Source organism: Lipophrys pholis (genome assembly GCF_963383615.2).
Source record: "Lipophrys pholis genome assembly, chromosome: 19".
Taxonomy (NCBI): domain Eukaryota; kingdom Metazoa; phylum Chordata; class Actinopteri; order Blenniiformes; family Blenniidae; genus Lipophrys; species Lipophrys pholis.
The window spans coordinates 18,449,202-18,468,440 of NC_137647.1; the positions used below are offsets into that span (position 1 = coordinate 18,449,202).

Genomic DNA, 19,239 nt, shown 5'->3' on the forward strand with positions numbered 1-19,239 from the left:
ACTTGGACCTCCTGTACCAGTGTGAGGAACCTGGGAGTTACATTTTAAGAAGTATATATTATATTACCTCCACAGAACAGTTTCTTAGAGTGCTTTTTGTTTTCTCAAGGTCGAATGGGAGACAGGATTTTCAGCTATCAGGCTCCTCTCATGTGGAACCAGTGCCTAGCTTCAGTTAAGGAGGCTGAAACAGTCTCTACTTTTAAGGTCAGACTTAAGTATGTATTTATGGTTCAGGCCAAACTGGACCATTTTCTAATGAAGCTGCTTTAGGTTGAGACTGCTGGAGGACCTACACTGAGCTTTTTTCCAGATATATTTGCTGTAAACCTCCCATACATTCCTCTATCAACACAACCAGCTACATAGTTTTGCTTTAGTCGGGGCTCGGAGTGCCATCAAATCACTCTGTGGGGAGCTCAAGTAAAACAAACTGAACCGATACTGTTTCCAACAGAATATTCTCATGTGAGCAGGCTGTAACGTACACAAAACCCTCTTTGCTGTTTACCTGTGATGTCACTCATGCTGTTATTCCTGGTAAACAAACTGCAAAATGCTATGTATTGTTTTAGTGCCAGTATTGCACCCTTTATGCAGGATCTTAGTGAAACAGACCCTCTGTGGGTGAATTTCTATAAACATAGACAGAAAGTAAACATGTCCACCAAGGAGAACTCTACAGCTCATCCAGCACAAGTTAATGATTGATCGCACAGATTCTGAAAAGAATGTGGTTAAAAAAGTCATTTTAACCACATGTATCTCTATAATTAAGTTAATGGCGTGAGGAGCCATATTTGCAGTAAATCCTTTTCTCTTGGCCCTCACAATGAGCGAAGTAATCTGTACCGTTTTACTTTCACATGTTGGGGAATTAAAATTGTGGAGAAGAGGCCCGTTTCTCCTGTTTCTTCATATTTTTCCTCCTTGAGATCTTACGCTGTTGGGGAGTTTCTGGGAAACATTGTGGTTTTTTCTTTCCGCCGTGACGTCTGCATTTCCATGGAAAAGGTCACGTTTTCAAGCAGACCCCTTTCCTAGAAAGCCCCCCCCCCAACCAAGAGGGAAAAAAAGGGGGAGTGATAAAAAAAAAAAAAGAAAAGAAAATTGGCAAGCTTCATGTTACTGTTCCTGCCTGCGTACAAAAACAATTCGACTGCAATAATAACACACAGAGGACGAGTAGAGGGAGGGAGAGTGGATTTCCTCACAGCATGTAGTGGAAAACCCTTTAAGATGGCGTTTGATAAAAAAAAAAGACTCCAGAGTATTGATTCTATAATAAATAGAAGCATTTATTTATGTACATCAAACATTTGAAGTTTACAACAAATGCTAAAACATCTCCAAACGCGACCAAAAAAGAAAAAAAAAAACAAGTTAAGAACAAATACAAATATGTACATTTATGAACATTATATTTACAGGCTTCATCTGCAATGTTGGTAAGAAAAAAAAAGACGTATTGTACAACCTCACAAGCACAATACTGTTGCAATCTGATTCAATACCTGAAAGGTATTCACGAAAATGTCTTTTTAGAGGCTCAAGGAGGAGAAGACTTCCCTCAATTGTTAACAGCCAAACACTTTGTACAAATCCGCTGAGTTCCATAGCACCGACATGATCATATGAAGAAAGTATGTCAGTCTGAAGGCACAAGTCTGTCAGCAATACCAACACATGGTGGGAAAACAGTCCGCGTTTACAACCGGGTGGATACAGTAGGGCACATGGCGATGTTTTTGTCTGAAACGCTGGTCGGTGTAAGGTGAGCCGGACCCGAGGGAGCACATAAATATGCATGGTACCGAGCGTTGGACACGGCTCTATCGGCCACACATGGCTGCATCAAAGCTTCTCGGGCCCTGAGGAATGTGCTGTACCTCACGAGAGGGATGGGAGGCGGGGGAGGAAAACCTCCAAGACTGCTTGTCCAGGCAGCCGATCGCAAATAAGGAAAACTACGCACAGCTTCTGGAGGAGCTCCAGGCCACATGTGGATACGTGGAGACTGAAGAGCATCAAGGCACAAACACATCAAGCTGTGGTTTAGGTCCCTTTGAAAAATGATTATCGCTAATGAGGCAGAGTTGTTGGCGCAAAACTAAGAATTACACATATGAGGACGTACTGAGGTCATGTTGGTTCAACCGTTGACACTACATTCATCTAAGAGCTTAGAATTAAAGGTAAACTAGGAGAACAGTTTTTCTCATTCACTATAGTCTGAATGTGAAGTTTACAAATTAGCAAAACTAGCTCGAGACTGGAAATAGCAGATTTCTTTCAAACCAGGACACAGTTTTCACTCAAAACCATAGAAAACACCTACTACCTGTTTTATAGTTTGGAATGAGAGAAGAGTTTGTTATCAACTCTTGTCATCTTTTTCCCTGTTCAGCTCCTTTTTCCAGCGTTTACACTCCGCTAAGTTAGCACATTAGCAGAGAGTAACTTCATATCTAAAGCAGAAATTAGCAGCCACATGGGCCATCATTTCTGTTCCTAAGTTTCTTTTTGCCCTAATCACACTGAAGAATCTGTTTACAATAAAACAAGAATATGTTTTTAGGAATGAATCAAGTGTGTGTAGTAACAGTGAAGCAAGGAGGAGTTAGCGTAGTTTAGCGTCAGGACAAGTTGCTTGAAAAAATAAAATGTAAACTGTTTGGAAACTGTTTCTAAACTACGCTTAGTGTCTCCTGGGACTAGTTTCACAGTTGCAAACTTATCGCATTAATTTTTTTTGGTTTGTTTTTTTAATAACCTGTTAAGAGCTGTATGAAATTAGTCATTTGGAGCTGAATAGCAAAACGTTTACATCTAGCAAGAACTGATATTTCAATGCGTTTGGGCCTTTTGTTTACACTAAAACGAAGCTGAATACAAATACATCTGAAAACTCCGGCCAAAGTGGAGATGTGGAGAAGCTCAGCCTTCACGTTTGCATGTAGACAGTCACAGTGCACCACAGCAGCATCATCAGCCTCGTCAAAATCGTATGTGTGCGACCTGTGTCTATAGTTTGGCTCCTGTGATGAGTTTCAATAGATGCTGTAATTGTTTTTAACAATCATAAATGCTGTGTTGTGTCAAGGAGCAGCGACTTTATGCTTCCCGATACACTGCCGCATTTAGGTTTGGCATGCTCATAGCAGCTCCTAACGAGGTTTTTATGTGGGTTTGTGTAGAACAACATTATTGTGAAAACGATCTGGTGTGATCAATGTTAATTTTGAAAACGTAGAGGTGGAAATAGCTGTTTTTGTAAATACCCGGTTACGAGGCCTTAGTTATCCAGCAGCATCACAGTGAGAAGGCAACAAACAACTGAGGGATCTTAACTCTTAAAGATTTGCTACGTTAAAGTATAAAATGTCCACCGTTGACTAGATTGGGAAAGGACGTGATGAACCTACAAATATCTTTCACCTTTACCCTGATATATCCACTGTATAAAGCTTTTGGAGGATTTCCTGGGTCCAGTTTGTCAGTTACAGGTTTTGTCTTCAATAGCTTTGTGCTGTGTGAGGTAAAAATCCTAAAAAATACATTGAAGGTAGCTTATTGACGAGCCTCCTCTTTCCTCCTGTTTCTTTCAGTTTTCTGTGAAGGCGGGATTGTCCGCCTCTTCATCCAAGCTCACAACTTGTCTCTGGAAGGAAAGCAAACATAGAAAATGTAATACTCAACATTTCTGCATGTAAGTTAGCCCTGAGGTAAACTCCTCTTAGACATACTTTTGGATAGGAGTAACCATCAATGCTGTGGCTTCTCCAGATGTGCACTTGGTCTTCAGTGGTTTTCTGATAGACGGGATTGTCGAAGTGAATGGTGTTGGTGTTCTTTAGCCTGTAGTTCCTCCATAGCAGCAGTGCGCCCACAGCCAACAGAGAAATAATTGCTATCAAATGGGACAAAAGAAGAGGCACGTGAGTGGGTTTGTTTCATATAATCAGTTATTTTTGGGAGAATTAACAGCTACATAAACAACCTACCGAAAGGCAAGGCAATGTAAAGCGCTATTGGGGTGTTGGAGGCAGACTGAGGTATGACCACGTTTCTATGTTGGACATCTGCAGGAAGAGCAAACACAACAGTGAAAGTTAATGATTCATCGAGCTGACCTGCACCAGAGTATCGAGTAGAAGAGTTGAGAGTGATGTGCTCAGGAAAACACATCTTATCTTAAACAAAACAGTGGCCACTTGCCTGGAGAAGTGATGGGAGCCTGGGTGGTGGTCTGGGGGATTTCGGGCTTCGGGGCAGGTGCTGTCGGTTCAGGTGCTGTCGGTTCAGGTGCTGCCGGTTCAGGTGCTGCCGGTTCAGGTGTGGTCCTCCTGATTGGAGGCTTGGTGATGCGTCGCGGAGGCTGGGCAACCGTGCTGGTGATCACCACAGGCCTGGCGGTGGTGGTGCGGACCTCGAGCTTAGGTGTGGTGCTGGGAGGTACTGTTGGCAGGCGAGGGGGTTGGGTGGGGATCACACAAGGCTGCACAGGAGCCTCTGGCGTCACCTCAGCTGATTTGAAAAAACAGAGGAGACGGGTGAGAGCCAGGAACAACTTTCATCATTTTCTCATTAGTATTACACAACATCCACTCACCAGGCACACATGTCCTCATGTCCCTGGCCAGCATCATGTGATCTGGACAAGCGCAGGTGTATTGGGGGGGGTGCCGGCCCACTTGAGGAGCCGCCAGGCACAAGAATTCACAACCACCATTGGACACCCGGCATCCGTCGCTTCCTGAAACAACAAAAAGAGATAAATATTTTAACAGACTTTATATTTTCTGAATTTGTGTCTGCATTGCCGGGCAGTAAGCATCATGTGACTGAAGAGGACCTGATCACTGTCACCTCACAGCAACAGAATCTCCAGTTTGAGAGTGTGTGGAGTTTTCAGGTGTGACTGTCCATGTGTTTCTCTGTGTTTACCCTACAAAGAACAGATGAACTGTGCAGGATGTACCCTGCCTTCACCCACAGTCAGCTTGGATTGCTTCCAATACCCAGCAACCTTAGGCCGGATGATGCAACTACTAGTACCGGAACACCACTAAAGGCTAAAAACTTCACCTTGAGATCACTACTGCAAAAATACCAACTATCAGATTTATCTAATGCGCAAAAGTCTTAATGGGGCATGGAAAATGCTGGGAGTTTCTGACTTACAACCTTTTGGAGGTTTAGCATGGATGAATTGGAGAAGGAGACAAAGGGAAACTAGTCCATGTATGGCCTATTGACACAAAGCCTCCTGCAGCATCTGTAATCCCCTTCAGGCCACATGTTAGCAACTACATTTTTTTCAAAAATTCCCAAGTGATGTATTTACAGGCATGTTTTATGTCCGTTGAGCCTGTGTTGAAGAAAGGCCTTATTTCAAGCAGCATAACAAAACCCATGAGAACAACTGTGTTCAGGACTAGGAAACCAAAAATTCTAACTTGTTTCTGTGTATTTATTCACCTATAAGACTCATTATCAGACGAATAGTATGGTTTTTTTTCTTTACCGGCAGGTTGTTTGAGGTTGTGGAAGAGAATAATGTCTTCTGGTGACATGAGGTTCTCTGCTACTGATGTGATGTCGTCGCCCGTCAGCCTGTTCGCACTGAGGATAGCGTTGTTGCTCACATCTGTCCAGAACACTTTTTCCTACAAGCATAGAGAGAACCGAGAATAAGCAACTCTTCACAAGTGCATTCACAAGTTGATGGGGATCAGGCAGCGAAGATATACCTCAAACACAGTGATTCCTAATGGATGGGCTAAGTTGTGTTCGTCAATAATGAGGGTACGTCGGCTGCCACCCTGCACATCGATACTGGAGAGTGTGTGCAGCTTGGAGTCTACCCAGTAGAGCCGCTGGTTTAACAGGTCTGGGAGGAAGGGAAGAAGCAGGGGCAGTCAACAAGACAGACCTGAAAATCATGCTCCCCTGGATGGATAACAAGGTGAAACTAGAGAGCCATTGACGCTGGAGTTTACCAAGTGTGATGCCATTTGGCCAGACTATATTGTCAGTGACCAGAGCAGAGCGATCTCCTCCATTGAGACCTCCCCTCTCAATCTTTGCAGGATTTCCCCAATCAGTCCAGTACACAAAGCTGGAGAGTGAGAAAGATTTAAGTTAAAGATCCCAGACAAGCCGACTCCGTTGGCTTGTACTTTACTTGTTAACTGCTGTTTGCTTACTTGCTGTGGGGGTCAACCACAATAGCGCGGGGTTTCGATAATCCCTGGTTGAAGAGAGTTTTGCGGCGGCTGCCATCTGCCGTCACCACAGAGATGGTACCGCGGATGCTGTCGGTCCAGTAAAGGTTACGGTGGATCCAGTCAAAGGCGATGCCTTCAGGTGCATCAATGTCACGATCGATCACGATATGGTGGTGAGTGGAGTCGTCAGCCGAGTCCATCGAAGTTCTAGGGTTTGAGAAGACGACAGGAATTCAACAGAAATAAAGGACACAAACACATTTTTTTTCATATTCTGATGTTTTTCTTACTCACCTGTAGATCTTTTTCTGTGAGATGTCTGACCAATAGATCTCTTTGCCGGCCATGTTCATATCGAGAGCCACGACGTTCTTGAGACGGGGGATTACTCTTGTGTATTCACTCTTGTCCAAAGTCATCTTTCGTACTTCGTGACGGTTGGTGAAATATAGGTAGGCTATAGTACCTAACAAAATCAACACAGACAAGTTAAATCTTTTTATCTGTCTCCAGACTGTATAAAGAGAACGCTTTAATCCCGACATGATTCTTTAGTTTGACCTCTTCTTTTTCAATGAATTGGGTTCAAAGGTTCCCATGACTACAAGAAGTTGACACATCATGGGTTGATTGCCAAAATAACTCCGGAGGTGTAGCTCGTACATAGTTGAAACACACCAACACATTTTCTCAAAGTCTGATCAGGTTGTAGGAGTCAAAGCAAAGGCCAACAAAGTTGGAATAACTCCGGAGGTGTAGCTCGTACATAGTTGAAACACACCAACACATTTTCTCAAAGTCTGATCAGGTTGTAGGAGTCAAAGCAAAGGCCAACAAAGTTGGCTTTCCTGTTCCAGTGATGGTGTACACCGTGTCTATTTGTCTTTGGGTACATCTCATACATCTCTGTATTGTAGTTTATGTACGCAAAGACAAATAAACATGTTTACTTTGAAATTACGGAATGGGCTCAAAGAAAGACAATATTTGCATACTGCCAACGCAAGGCTACATAAATAGTCTCTTAACTTGAGTTACCATAACAGCATTGACATTTCAGTGTTTCTGACTTAACATGGATGCAGCTCGTCCTCGACTCGATTTTGTTTATAAAAGAGGGACGCACGCTTAAGTCATAGTTTCATCAAGCATTTGATAGTTGCATCATATCACAAACCACATGGGCGGAATACAGATAGTTCATATTTACCAATGGCCTTGCAGGCTTTGGTTGCTGGGTCAACTTGGTAACCTTCCTCACAGTCGCACTTATAGCTGCCAATCTGATTGATGCAGATTTGGCTGCAGGTGTCTGGGTAGGCACACTCATCGACATCTGATTCAATGACACCAAAGAAACAAACTGTGAGTCACAGTGTTTGACTGGAAAAGGTTTTGTCACAGTAAACAGATTACTGAACTTTTGGTAATTTCAGTGAAGGTCAGATAAGACTGACATGTGGAGGAGGGGGTCACAGGTTGTGAATGAGTGAGGTACCTTCACAACGTTTAGTGTCAACGAGCCTGTATCCGGAGGGACACAAGCACTCATAGCCGATCTTCAGGTCTTTACATATATGAGAGCAACCACCGTTGTTGTACAGACACTCATTGGAGCCTGAAGTGGGAGAAGAAAAGGGTTTTTTTTTCTCTAAGGACAAAACCAGCATTCTCAAGCTTCCAGCACCCTAGTTAAATACATAAAAGTAGTAATTATCCAGACAGTTACCAGTTGGGAGCTTTTGTACTCACCACATTCCCTAAGAGGCTCATCTGACCAATCCCTGCAGTCGCGACGCCTGTCGCACACCCGCTCCATATTAATGCACTCCCCGCTGCGGCACTTGAACATGGTGGGACCCTCACAGTGAGTCGCTGCGTAGGGGACATAGAAATAATCAAATAACTTCAACACCTGATAGATAGTCGGCAGTTTATCCGATGCCCAAATGGTGAAAGGCAGAGATTCGTACCATTAACACAGCCCATTTCATCACTCATATCCTTGCAGTCGTACTGCTGGTTGCACTGGCGACTGCCGTGGATGCAGGTGCCATCGCCGCATTCAAACTCATCAGGACGGCAGGTGACGTGGGCTAGAGGGACGATGGCAGGTGACAATGGATTGAAGTGAAGGACAGCTTATTGGCAAACAACACAAGCACTTAGTAAAGACTTGCATTTACCACAGTTGGCTTCATCCGATCGGTCGTGGCAGTCAGCTCCTCCGTCGCACCTCCAGTTACCATGAATGCACTCCCCGCTGCCGCAGTGAAACTCCAGCGAAGAGCACTGGTGGGTGGGAGCAGAGGCCACGCTCTTTGTGCCACAGTTCTGGGTCCACTCGTCCGAGCCGTCGGGGCAGTCGGAGTCGCCATCGCAGGCCCACAATCGCGGGATACAAAGAGAGTTGTTACACTGGAAAGACGTGGAGCTGCAGGTGACCGGTGGGCACGAGGCCTCGTCGCTGCCGTCGTCGCAGTCTGCCTCGTCATCACACACAAAGGAGGACGACACACACTGGCCGTTCCCGCAGCGAAACTCTGAGTTTTTGCACTGTTTGACAGCTACGAGGGACGAGAGGATGCTGGTCAGTCAGGGGAATGAATAACTGGGCAAACGTTAGAGTACAAACTGAAGAAAACAAAACTAAAGAGAAAAGCAACACAACTCACCACAGCCGTCCTCATCGGCTCCGTTCTCACAGTCAGCTTTTCCATCACAGCGCCAAGTCCTTGGTACACACTGGTTAAGACGGCCCGCACAACTGAACTGTGTTGGACTACATGTTTTGGTCACTAGAAGTTAAAGAAAAAGAGGGTATATATATATATATATATATATACATACATAAACACACATACATACACATATAAATTGTGATACAGGGTTGCCAGATACTCACAGCAGTTGGCAGGAAGTTCATCAGATCCGTCCCCACAGTCATCTGTACCGTCGCACATCCATCTCATTGTAATACATCTCCTGTTCAAACACTGGAACTGGTTTGTCCGACATGACGTTAGCGCTCCTGTAACAGAAAGATTGGACAAAAAACATTGTTTTGGTGATCATACAGACTTAGCTAGTTAGCCTGGTCACAATTAGTAGCAAATAGATAAAGCACTCGGAGTTGATTTCCTTTCATGTTTGGTTATGTTCCTGTTTAGCTGATGGGACCTTGACTGAATCGGAGGTGATGTCAGGACAATGACGCTGTAACGTCACAACGTGAAGATGGTAGCAGATGGACGATATGATATGTAAACAAGGCTTCAGAGGCCGCAGCTTTACCTGCAAACTTTTTCTTTTTTCACCATCGGTCAACTTGTTTAGTTATTGTGGCACGTTGTTAGAGGTCACATGACCATGGCTTCATGCAGGATCTGTAAACACGTGTCAAAAGTGGTGCCTGTCTCATCGGTGCCTTCTTTATCAGGTGTATCCCTGACAGGAAACCCAAATGGGTTAAGGATCTAACAAGGCATGGCTTCTCTACACCTCTGTTCAGCAGTAACTGTTCTTCAGTTACGCTACAGCTGCTCTCATAAAACGCTTTCACTCAAATACTGCTTCATGATGGCAAAGTTATCAGCTCAGCAACTAATAAATGTCAAAAGTCTCTAATTGAAAGCAACGAGAAAATAGAACGGCCAAGTCTGTCAGTCATCCACTCAAAGTGAAAGTCACTTACAGGTTTCCATCAGTCTGCGTGATTTGGTGTATTTACACCCACGTGCCTTTATTGCAAACTGAAAGTTGAAGATCTATAAAGCCCTTTAGTGGTTCTAATAATAGAACGGGAGAGCAGGGTGTCATCAACATAGTAATGAGACTGTGTATTATATTCACAAAAAGCGGAGAGGACGGGACCTAGGACAGAGCCCTGAGGTACACTGGAGGTGAGGGAAGACATAACACATGTATATAAAGTATGTAAAGTAACATGACATTATATCAATGGTATTAAACTTACATTACAGTAAATGTATTTAAAACCAATAAATACTCAGCCAAGAAAAATACCAAGATGAGAACTTTTGGTACCTGAAATGTGACAAAAGAGTAACTCTGAAATCTGATTCAAACAATCCTGTGTGTACATTGATAATACCCATCTGAACAAACATCTTCAGTGAAGTCATGCTAAAGTCTACGTATGATTTCGTTCAACCAAACAAATCATATTTATGAAATCACTCAACATCACCACATGGTCACCTGACCGCGTGCAGCCCAGATCGTGTCTCTTTAAAACTCATTTATTTTTATCAGGGGTCAAAGCCGCAGACAGTTGACGCAGTTGGACCAGGGCACGATAACTTATCACTGAGGTCTGCAACCTCTTTGAGCAAATGAGTCTTTTGAATCTAGTTTTTACAGTCAAGAGAACAGTAAGTTAGGTTGCAACGGAAATAACAATAGTCTTTTTGTTGTATTTTTAGCTGATTTTCTTTCCAATTTTACTGGATTTTGCAATTTTAGCTGTTGTAGCTTTCTAGTTGTTTTCCCCTTCACCTTTTCTAGTGATTTAAGCTTTCAGTCAATGCGATTTTAGCAGTTTTTTGTTGTTGTTTGTCATTTCTAGCAAATATAGTTTACAATAAAAAATTTTGGGGGGGCCATTTAGCTATTATTGTTTTGTAAATTTGAGCTTATTTTTTTTAAATTAATCTGTTTATATATAATTTAGTGAAATCTACAGCAGGGTTGAAGAGTCACATGGGGCTCTCGAGCCTTAGGGAGCAGACCCCTGGACGATAGGAACCAGGAATGTGTAAAAGAAACAAAAGAAAAAATGAGTGAAATCATCATGAAATCAAACAGTTGAACTATTTCCAACGAGGTAAAACTTCTGTGAAGGTATGCAGGATGATGAATGTGTCCAGAGGAGTGTGTGGCTGCAAGCTGCGGTGTATACACGCGGCCATGTCTCACACACGAGGAAACATGGACACGTGTGTACTTGTTTGTAAAGGGGTGTGGTTAAACTACAACCCAAACACAGATATGTGGAGTTCCTATGGAAGTCGTTCAAGCTGCTTTTATCAGGGAGCTGATAGGACGAGGTCATGATCACAGCAGGAAAACCTGTCTCTCAACCATCACGGCCCCTGATGGCCAAAGTGCCCCCCCCCCCCCCCCCACCAAGTCCCCCATCTTTAATGGACCCGATGAAGCCAGTGGACTGGAAGAACCAATTAGACTGTACATCAAAGACGCGGCCACTTCATGAAACAGTACCGGAGGCCATTTCTCCCCGTGGCCCCCGGGGGCCGAGCACAGCGGACAGCCACCTGTTTCTGACAGGAGGCCGGACGGGGTGGGGGGTGGGGGGGGGGTTAACTGTAGTCCCACCAGCAGTTTGTTAATTATCTTCCTCATTACCTGAGTCAGCAGGTCTCAGATGAAGCATTTTGACCTCCATTTGAGACGTTCATGTGCAACACTCTCAGAATAGACGATGAACTCTTCTCACGAGACCGAAAATCTCAAACATCTGCTGCCATCAGTCATGGTTAATGCTTTACCTGTAGCAAGTCAATAAACCAAGGCTTTATTTCGTCAGCTTTTGCGTGGTTTGTCTCCCCGTGATTGTAAAGATAAGCCTCAAGCTATACGTTAATCGGCTTTATGATCGCATGTGAAAGGTGCCGTATTATCGCCTTCACCATAAAGATAAAAGGTCGCCTGCACATCAAGAGACTTGGAGGCCTTTCAAAGGATTTCTCTAAACACCAGTGAAAGGTTTAACCTTGAGGTTTGATTCCAGAGTCGTCCGACAGAGTCAGCTCTGATTCCAAGAAGCCGACGTCACGTTACCCAAACCCGGGTTCACGCTGGATATTTACTCACCGGGCTTAAAGGTCACACCGCGAAGGGCAAACTGGACCGAACGGCATTGATTCTGTGTGAATCTGAGAAGAATAACAAGCACGCCTCCATGCTTTTGTTTGTGGACTTCTTCCTAGAGTCTCAAATCTGTGTAAAGGAGGAAATCTACGACCACCGCTCAGCTAAATTAGTGAACGATTCTAAAATGAGGCAGCGAGGGAAACCTAAAATATATACCGTCTCTAGTTTGTAACTACCAATCTTATTACTGTAGTACAATGATTGGAAAGCATGTGATTGGTGATCCGGTTGACATTGTGAAAAGAGGATTTCTACCAGAACTGAATTCCTGGATCATATCAGATCAAAAATGGACGCCCGGTGGCCCCGTCAGTCTTCTCTGCTGATCTTGTCTATCTTTGTGATGGTTTCTTTCAAACTGGCCTCATTCACCACATTTGAACCTCAATTCCAAGTATTCCTTAAATACTGTAAAGCTGAATGAATTTTGAGGTGGAGATCATCAAACGCATGCATCATTTTGTCTCAGTAATCTTCAGCAAATGTGAATCAGCTAGAGGATGACATTGTGTCAGTCCTGAACTTCCTTTAATGAACTGATCTTGAAAACTTCAAATGCTGTGAGTAAATGATCCCACCAGACTTTAACTGTTACTGTCACATAAACACTTTCTAACAGGCTTCCTGCAGGGAGATAAATCAACGCAGTAAAACGTCCAATGAGTCAATGATACTACAGAACTAAAGTACAGGCTGCATGCCACAGTATTCAGGGATTCTTCCATCCAGACTGGAGGTTTGGATGTGATACATATCTGCTTGTTGCAGTGTGTGAAAAGTGAACGGCCGACCAGTTCCAACACGTAACACCACTCACCAGCTTCCCAGAACCCAGTGGGAACAGGTCTGACGGCCGCTCTCCATCCGGCCGCGACGTGCCACCAAAACTTAGAGGAATGTGCTTTAAGACAATGTCTGTATTTGTGTATCAATGAGGGGCCGGGATTGTGTGTGTGTGTGTGTGTGTGTGTGTGTGTGGGGGGGGGGGGGTTGTATGGGGCCTCTGCAAACACACAAGCCGCTGCATCATGCTGGATGTAGTCGGTGCACCTGTAAATCCAACTCGATGCAATCAATCTGAAATGTTGCCATGTTGGGAGTTTTTTTCTCCCCATTGTAGTCTGGTTCCCACATTATGAATGGCAACTTTTCTTCTGTCTTTTTTTTTTTTTTACCGGCTTTTGAGAGCAGCCCTCCTCTCCCTGCTTGACATCCTTTTCTCTACCAGCCAGACTGTATTCACGCTGCTCGAGCCTCATTGGCTGCACAAAGCTGAGCGCCAGTACATGAAAAGGCACAAAACATGCAGCTCCATTCAAAAAGCCAGTGAGAGGAGGGGAGGAGGTGGGGGGGGGGCGTTAAAAAAAATGCAACTGAGAAGAGAGCTGCAACCATTTAAAAAAAAAAAAAAATGAATGAGTGAGTTTAAAAAAGAAAGTTGGTTAGAAGGCTGAGGGAGCTCTTTTCCTAGAAATGTGACCCTGAGAGAAAAAGGGGAGAGTGGGACAGAGGGGAGATCTGACCTACTTTCTACAAGAAAAAAAAAAATTGCACCCTCCCCCCTTTTTTTCATTCTTTTTCTTTTTGTTCCATTCTTTTTTTTTTTTGTTGTACCCCTCATCACCTTACATCCGGAGCTGTCAGAGGAAGGGGGCTATTAAAAGCGCCTTATTAGTTATTAGTGGAGCTGTGAGGAGGAGAGGTGAGGAGGACTTACTTGTCTGGATGAACGAGCAGAGGAGGAGGAGGAGGAGCAGCACTGGGGGGTAACACGGGGGTCTCATGCTGTCCGGCCTGCAGCAGCTCGAGAGAGAGAGAGAGAGAGAGAGAGAGAGAGAGAGAGAGAGAGCGAGGGGGGGAGTAGGGGGGCTTCCGGGGGTCCTGCTTCTCTGTACCTGCACAGGTAGAAGCTGCTGGAGAGCGAGAGAGATGCTCCTGCTGGAGAGGTGATGTGGTGATGAAGGGCGGCTCCGCGGCACTGTACTGTTTGACAACAACATCACCGCCACATTTCAATGTGGTCCAGCGGTGGGCGGGGCCACGTGGGGAAGGGGGGCGGGGACACGGTGGGAGGGGGGCGGGGACACGCAGTGGTGTGATTTCTGAGGCCGCGACAAGTGCGCGAGGCGGGGTTTCATTCACCCTTCACCCTTCACACACACTCACATACACGCGCACGCACGCACGCACGCACGCACGCACGCACACACACACACACACACACACACACACACACACACACACACACACACACACACACACACAATATTAGACAAAATATGCAGATAAAACAGCAGAAATCTTGATTTTTTTATATTTTATTTGTTGCAAAACAGAAGATCACCTCCAATCAAGTCGTTAAAAATCCAGTTTTTCCCACTTTGAATATCAAAATATTCAAACAAAGCAGTTTTTTGTTTTACAATGCTGTTATTACAACATCAAGCCCATGACCTGTTTCCACAGAAACAACAAAGTGACAGGTGTGTACACGTTCTAAGAAATAGACTGTAAAGTAATCATCTTGGCATTTTCAATGTCACCTGAACTGAGGTTAGACGTGGATCATAAACTTTATATTACAGGTTCAAAATGCTAAATCCTCATGGATCTCTGAGTCTGAATGAGCTTTACTACAGGGGCGAAACACTGGTGAACCAGTTTCCAGATATTTCAACTGAATGCAACAGTGATTAATCTTTGCAGCGACACCAAGCTGAAGAGACTCGGTGGGAGTTGGAGCTTTTCCATAGTGAATTGTAAACACACAGCTCCTGCTCCTGCTCCTCCACACGTGACGCTCGCTTTTCCCTCCGGCAGCGCCGACGGATCCCAATAAACAATTGAAGGTTCAAAGAATCGTTTTTTGGAGTCGTGGTTGAGCTGACCGCACGAGGGATTCTCAGAGTGGCAAACAACACTGCTGCACCAGCCCCCGTCACGCGGTCAATAATTACAGGACTCTGTTTGTTTCTGCTTGAAGGTCTGCGGTGGACGGCGCTCTTCAGGTCGATCCACGGCACCTTGGCCAGGTTAAAGTCTGGCGCCTGACTGGTGCGCTCCAGCCTGATGACCACCCTGACATCCCTGCAGGAAAGATGCAGTTTCCCAATCCTGGCCCCTGCGGGACCCACTGCCCTACATGGCAGCCCCCCTTTATAAGCCTGTTTGGCCTCAATTCACCACAGAAACCTCTTAAATGTTGTCACGTGGTTGGTGAAATGATCTGAGAGCAAGCGGAGGTCCAGTCACCGGGTTCTGGATACCGGTGCTACAGTGACGACTAAATGTCAGAAAATATAAAGAGTTTCTGAGTCACAGAACTGGAGTTCAATGACGAAATGAGCCCAGATGAAAAGGCGAGGATGAACCAAACCTTCAACCGGCCAGGTTCAGCCCTCACTGAAGAGAAGTTCAATAAAAAGTTGGTTGGTCGGTGAGGAAATGTGCCGACTCGACTCGGCAAGAGAGAAACCAAGATTCTTCCAGGTACTCTGAAGGAGTTCAGATGAGACAAACTGTTGTGGTACTTAAGAGAGGTCCTTGTCAAGGTCTTGGTTTTGCCTCGGTCATCAGAGACCCCTAGAATGAAGAAGGGGTCAGTGAATGGTTTTGTTTAGTGTTTCGCCAAAACGGCACAGTGGCCAATCAGAATGCGGGTCTGCATAACAGGGAATTATGGTTCAATTCCACAGATTGAGCCTCAGAAAACACATTTCCTACCTTTCCCTCACGAAAACAACACAAGCTCTTTGTTTGTAGAATTCTTTCATTTGATAAGCTTCATTATTGCTGCTCATCCCACAAATGCATGTTACCTACAAACATCATTCAGAGGAGAAATAAACAAACTTCACAAGAACGTTTTTTGTTGAGTGTTTTTATACCAAGAATTATAATTTACAACGTTTTGTGTAGTTTGCTTGCAATCTGTTGTCTTCAGACTTTTTACCACCAGCAGCAGCTTCATTCTGTCCTAATTGCGACATGAGGGATTGTTATTGAACGATCAGATTTCCTTTCGTGGAAGCAGAAAACATGCGGCTCACAGTTGCACACGGCGCTGCGTCCTACAAGAAGTGGCCAGGAGTTATCGGGACCTCTGCTGGAAATGAGTCCAACGGTGAACGACTATAAACAAACAGCGCTTTCCAAACTGTCGGATTCAATCTTGAAATTCCTGGTTAAACTTTGTCCTCGTCCCAAACACATGTCCATGAGATCCAGGAATCAGAAAGAGGAATCCAGCGCCGCCCCCGCCTCACAACCCCGCCCCCGCGTCCCCCACCCCCACGTGTGTCTCCTCCGCCTCTTTCCGGTTCTTCCAGCCACACAGCCTTCCCCACAATCACTTCTTCTCCTTTAAAAACAAAAAAAACAAATTGCTCTCTTGTCAGTAACGCACTTTTTATTTTTTTTATATTTAATTCCACCCCAACAGGTCAAATCAGGTTCCTCCAGATGTATCAAAGCAGTTTGTGTTTTTTTTTGGCGGCAGCAGCTGAAACACGGTGGAGAAAAAGGCATGTTTCCATCGGTAGGTCAGAGGACAAAGACTGAAATATTTCAGGCTCGCCGGCTTCACTCAATACTTCTGTCATCCATCTGTCACCGTAAACCTCCGTCAGAGGAGAGATACCTCGGCTGTGCAGATTTGGGTCAATAACCAATTTCTTGGCAGTTGTTTCGTTGGTCTTTGTTACCTCGGCCCTCGAAGAGACGATGAGAGCAACACTGCGTGTACGGGGATGAAACAATGGAACCTGACCGCTGTGGAGGCTTTGTTTGGGGTCGTTTCTCCAAGGACAGGACAGATTCCAGCTGCATGTAGTTCAATGGAATGAGTCCAATCGGAGAAAAAACATTATGACGACCACAACTGTACAAACACTCAGGGTTCTGGTGGTGGTGGTGGTGTGGTGGTGGTGGTGGTGGTGGTGGTGGTGGTGGTGGGGGTTGTGGGTCTCAGATGTAACTGCCCCTGTTTGTTCAGGTGCTGGGACGCGAGCCTCAGGGATGCTGACAAATTCACGTGAGGGGAAGGCGGATGTGTGTGTGTGCGTGTGTGTGTGTGTGCGTGTGTGTGTGTGCGCGTGCGTGCGTGCGTGCGTGCGTGTGTCAGGGCCGAGAAGCATCTGAAGGAAACGGGTTTCTGCAAAGAATGCGGAGTAGCACATTCTACCAAGGAAAGACAAAACAACGCAGAAACCCTGAACAAGCTCTCTGAATCAGGCCATTACAAGGCAATGTTTTGAAATTGGTATCCATTTTTATGGCAACGGCAAAAACGATGTAGTTTTCATGCCACACCATGAGCTGGCACTGTTTGTTGGTTTTTTGGAATGAAACCACACATGGACCCAGAGAACGATTCGGGAAGTCAGGCATACGGGGACTCTGTTACTCCTAGCAGCTCCACAGCAATGGTGGCGGCCATATTTGTTTTCATCGTTCCAAAGCAGCTGGAACGCCGTAAAATGGCTGTCGTTTATTGGCCACCCAGAAATAAGAGAGTTTGTCAGGGCATATCATGGCAAAAGACAACCCCCCCAAAATAGGAGGAGGATAATAAGGACGTGGTCGTGGCTCGAAGTGACTGTGGTCGGGGTCATTTTTCGAGGGGAACGTGTAAGTAAGTACCAAAGTTTTCACACTTGCGGTATGTGGAAGGATTAATACAGGCTGCAAACACTCACGCGGTTTGTTTATCACATAATTGTACAGATCCGGGAAGATAAAGTCGGGCCACTGTTTAGATCTGTTGAGCCAGGTGTCTTGTGCGGACATTAAGACAACCCTATCATATTTCATTTGACATTGTATCAGGCCCTGACCTCCGCCGGTAAAAAATGAAGTAAAAGCGCAGTCGTACAATTACTCCAGCTGGTTTGATTTCCCTATAATAATAAAGATGGCGCCATCCCGTAACGTCATCTGTGACGTAAGCCCGACTTCCCGGATATCAACCAACAAGGTCGAGTACACGAACAAACGACGAAGCTCCCTGCGCCGTTATCGTGAAAACAAACAGCCAAAACGCAACAGAAGTTTTGCGTCGTCACCCTGAAAGCATTGAGTAAATGGGGGCCTCCGTTTGCATAAAAAGTACAGAAATACCTAGTTGGAAGCAGAGGGAGTAAATATATTAACTTAAAGTAGCTAAAATAATCACTAAACGGTTGAAATACCAAACGGGAGCAGAAAAAGAGGAGATAGACAATCAGCTAACAGTTATTTTGATGATATTTGTAGAATTAGTGGTTAGTTGAGTTGAATAAAGAATAATGGTGCAAATATTTTGATATTTCTTTTTAAAACATAATGATATTCAAATATATATAAGTTGGGGATTTATCTCAGAATCAGTAATAAATGTTAATGTTACCTGAAAAACAGGTTTTTTAATCAGTGGTTATCAACAAGTCATCAAATTGTGAGACTCAATCAGAGTTTACGTCTTATAGAAACACAATAACAAATATTTTCTTTTTCTCTTTTAGCTGTTTCGTGCAATAGGTGCCATATTTGTTAGTCTTACACTTTTCACACTGAATTATTTCTTATAAACTGCATATATGGATGCTAATTAGTTTGACATAAAGGGTTAATCGTGCATATATATTCACCTCAAATCATCAGGAAGATTAATTTTTTGGGTGAAAATTAAATCAACCAATTTAACATTTGTAATTATTCTTAGATGGTTGAGCAGCATTAAACAGAAAAGCCCTAACTGATGAGAAACATTGAATGCATCTTGGAAACTTGATTTTCACTGCTTTTATAAGGATGTGGAAGCATGAAATATATCATAAGTTAACTAATTCTGGAAAAAAATTTCTCCCATTCTTGTCTTTTGTGTTCTGTTTGCTATATTAATATGTTATCAATATGAGTATTGGGTTATGATCGCTCATTTCTGAAATGGAGTATCTATTGATACATTCACGTTCAACTAAGAATGTGACAAGCAGCATCTCACAGGTTGTAAAGGTTCAGCACGTCTACATGTTCACAACATACACATAGAAAAGTCTCTACTTCAGTCTTACATCCAGGGCAATACTCTGAGTAGCTACTACTTATCATGGAG

At 44.3% G+C, this 19,239-nt stretch overlaps 1 protein-coding gene across 1 annotated transcript; it reads right to left on the reverse strand.

Moving 5' to 3' along the window:
- Window positions 1-1,275: 1,275 nt before the first annotated feature.
- ldlra (low density lipoprotein receptor a) lies at window positions 1,276-14,125 on the reverse strand. Its single transcript, XM_080487768.1, has 19 exons — window positions 13,864-14,125; window positions 9,136-9,261; window positions 8,906-9,028; window positions 8,417-8,797; window positions 8,204-8,326; window positions 7,983-8,105; window positions 7,729-7,848; window positions 7,441-7,566; window positions 6,525-6,696; window positions 6,210-6,437; window positions 6,003-6,121; window positions 5,754-5,893; window positions 5,528-5,669; window positions 4,613-4,756; window positions 4,219-4,527; window positions 4,005-4,082; window positions 3,747-3,910; window positions 3,173-3,661; window positions 1,276-3,131 (listed from the first exon to the last, which is right to left on the reverse strand). Exons 1-18 carry the CDS (start codon window positions 13,928-13,930, stop codon window positions 3,605-3,607), a joined length of 2,742 nt encoding a protein of 913 aa, XP_080343894.1. The 5' UTR covers window positions 13,931-14,125; the 3' UTR covers window positions 1,276-3,131; window positions 3,173-3,604.
- Window positions 14,126-19,239: the final 5,114 nt, after the last annotated feature.